This window comes from Microplitis mediator, chromosome 6 (genome assembly GCF_029852145.1).
Source record: "Microplitis mediator isolate UGA2020A chromosome 6, iyMicMedi2.1, whole genome shotgun sequence".
NCBI classification, from domain to species: domain Eukaryota; kingdom Metazoa; phylum Arthropoda; class Insecta; order Hymenoptera; family Braconidae; genus Microplitis; species Microplitis mediator.
Window position 1 is genome coordinate 3,990,001 of NC_079974.1, and position 3,202 is coordinate 3,993,202.

The 3,202-nt window shown below is 31.0% G+C and overlaps 1 protein-coding gene across 1 annotated transcript; it reads left to right on the top strand.

Moving 5' to 3' along the window:
- Positions 1 to 296: 296 nt before the first annotated feature.
- Positions 297 to 1,400, top strand: LOC130670082 (cyclin-T-like). The gene has a single exon (XM_057473256.1). The coding sequence runs from the start codon at positions 297 to 299 to the stop codon at positions 1,398 to 1,400; it is 1,104 nt and encodes a 367-aa protein (XP_057329239.1).
- Positions 1,401 to 3,202: the final 1,802 nt, after the last annotated feature.

Consider the following 3,202-nt stretch of genomic DNA (forward strand, 5'->3'; position numbering starts at 1 on the left):
TACCTTTTCCTAATTACATCAGGTACATTTCTTCAGCCCCAAACTATTACTTTTTAATTACCCCCATACCCATTGTTGTGACAATTTCTTTTGTTATAAAATCCCTTAAATTTTAGTGTCTTGTCAATATTTCCTCACTTTATTCTCGAACTTCATACCCAACAGTTCGTCTGAGAATATTTCAAAAGTTACGGAAAAAACCAAATTGTGTTATTTCAAAGTGCTTAAGCTGTTCCAGTGCAGAGTAAGAAAGTTTCCAGTGAAGTTAAATTAACAGTGAAAAATTGTGAATAAAAATGGCTCAAAAGTGGTATTTCAAAAAAGAAGAGTTGAAGAACTCTCCTAGTTCCAAGGATGGCATCAGCGCGGAGAAGGAGCTAGATCACAAACAACAAGCCGCTTACCTTATAACTGATTTGGGCAAGCGGCTAAAGTTGTCAGAAGTCTGTGTGCACACTGCCATTGTGTACATGCACAGATTCTTTATTCACCATTCATTAGCCAAGTTTCACCGGTATGAAATTGCCACGGCAGCGATTTTTCTGGCGGCAAAGGTGGAAGAAGAGCCACAAAAATCGCAGGCGGTCATCAGCGCTCTTCATGTCTGCCTCAACAAATACGAAGTTCACCAACTGGACACTACTTTTGCCAAAAACCAGGAGAAGGTCAAGGCACTAACTTCAAATGAGCAACTTCTTCTGGGAACACTTGGATTCAAGATGGGGGTTAGTCACCCTCATCATTACATCAAGAAATTCTGTGGGGAAATAAAAGCTTGCAAGGAATTATGCAAGATTTTCCTGCAGATGGCTAATTACACTTTACAGATGACGTCAATGTGCGTGAAATATAAACCGGCAGTTGTGGCGTCATTCTGTATTTATTTTACCATCCAATCATCGCAGTGGAAGATTCCCCAAGTCATAGACGGGAATCTTTGGTTTTGGCTCCTCGACACCAAAGTGACCTTCGATTTACTGATTAAAATGGACAGGGAGTTTAAAGCGGTTTTAGATAAAATGTCACCCAGGATAAAAAACCGGGTGATGGGATTATTTAAAAATCCATCGGTCAAAGTGACTGCAGTGAATCGGATAGCGACAACCCCCAGTTCATCGGATCCAGAAATCGTTTCCGGTAACCCTGAAGTCGAGAAGCCAAGGACTCGACGAAAAATCAGCTATCACGAGTATCGTGATAGACTGATGAAGAAAAAATCTGAATCAGATGGATCATCGACTTCTTCACCTCCTGATGTAGAAGTTCAGGATAATTCCATTGGAAGTACCTGCCAGCTTGTACCCTCAGCTGAAGCGGATCTGGACCACAGCCGTAAGCATCAAAATAATTACGACATGGGCAGTATTTTGTGTTCTGCTAAGAGACGTAAGCTTTTGTAGTTTCAATAATTTTTTAATTTTTTGTACATAATTATTTATCATCCAGTTATTTTTTATTGTAAAATATTATTGTAGGTTTTATTATTTTCATAAATTAAATATTAAGTATTTCATGTAAATAGTAAATAGTAAAATAGTAAATTATATTTTAAAAATTTACTTTTTATTTAATAAGTTTAATATATTTTTTGTAAATAATTAAATAATAATGTAATTAAAATTAATGATAATGCACCATAGACTTAATCATGTCTTTTGAAAAATAAAATATTAATAAAACGAAATCCTCTTTTTGTTTTGATTTTAATATAATTAATTATTTTATATAAGTAATTTTATTTTAAGAGTAATAATTAATTTTTATGACAGTAAAGTTAGCGAACATCTGACAATTTTTTAAACTTTGAAATAATAAATTAAAATGTTTACAAAATAAAAAAAAAAATTCATATTTAGACAATTCGAAATTCAGTAGATGCATTTTTTAAAAATTTTATTGCTTTACTTATTTAATTTTTTTAGATGTAATTAAAAAATTGTCGGATGTCTACTGCACTTACACTTAGTTAATTTTTCCAAATTAAATTTTTATAAAATTTTTTAATAAATGCAGAATAAAAATCAAAAATTTGATTCAAAATATCACTTTCTATTTTTAAAAAATACAAATTATCTTCGAATAAAAAATTAAAAAAAAACATATGATCCTGAAGTTAGCAGACAGTTAAAAATTTGCAAATGTATTTTTCAAGAATTTAATTAAAAAAAAAAATAATTGCTCATATATAAAATTAAAAAAACTATAGGTGCAATTTTTTAAAATGTCATGTTTAAAAAAAAAATTCAAAAATTAGACGTCGGCTACTTTCAGTGTCATAAATAGGGCCAAGATTTTTGTTTTAATTTAAAATCAAGCAATAATAAATACTGGTGTCAAATTTTTGAACTTACGGAAAAAATATTGGTTGTCGAAAAAAATTTTTTAAGCAAAAGTCCTAGGAAATTTAATTCAAAAGAAAAATGTCTCTTATTATTTTTTCTTAGGACTAAAAAGAAAGCCGTAATTTGAAAATTAAGATTTTTATAGTTCTTAAAAATTAGAATTATTAACATAAATAAATAGAAACTTTATTGATATAAAATTCTTGAATTTTTGAGGTGGGGAAGAGAAAAATCGGTTTATTAGTGGAAGCAGACAAAAATATCGAAATATATTTTGAAAATTATGAATTTTTAACTTCCCGCTAAGAAAATTGTAAATTTTCAAAAATTCGGGAAGTTATTGGTTCCGGTACGATTTACGAAAATCGAATTTCCATCAGATGTCGACGTTTTGAGGTCCTAGGAAGCTATTCTGACTAATTTCAAGATTATATCCGAGTGTATGTATGTACGTACATACGTACGTATGTAAATACCTGTATCTTTTGAACGGATGAACCGCTTTTGAACTTTAAGGTGTCATTCGACGCGGATTGTCAATATCTTGAAGCCGTGAGAAAATTGAACTTGATCGGTAGGGCTCGTTCAGAGATATTCCAAAAATAACATTTTTTCAAAAATGTTTTGTTTGGATAACTTTTAATGTGCTCGATGGATTGATTCCAAAATGAACTGGGCTCTAGAGCTTTATAAGCCGCGTCGAATGCCACCTCAACCATCAAAATCGGTTTATTCGTTCAAAAGAAACCGTTGTCGAAAGAATTAAAAAAAAAATTTTTTTATTTTTTCTGAAATATCTTAAAAACGACTCGATAAATCGAATTCAAAATTTGATCAGCTTTAGAATTTGATAAAACGCG

Coding starts and splice junctions, on each gene's coding strand:
- LOC130670082 (XM_057473256.1), top strand. CDS start 297: ATGGCTCAAAAGTGGTATTTCAAAAAAGAAGAGTTGAAGAACTCTCCT.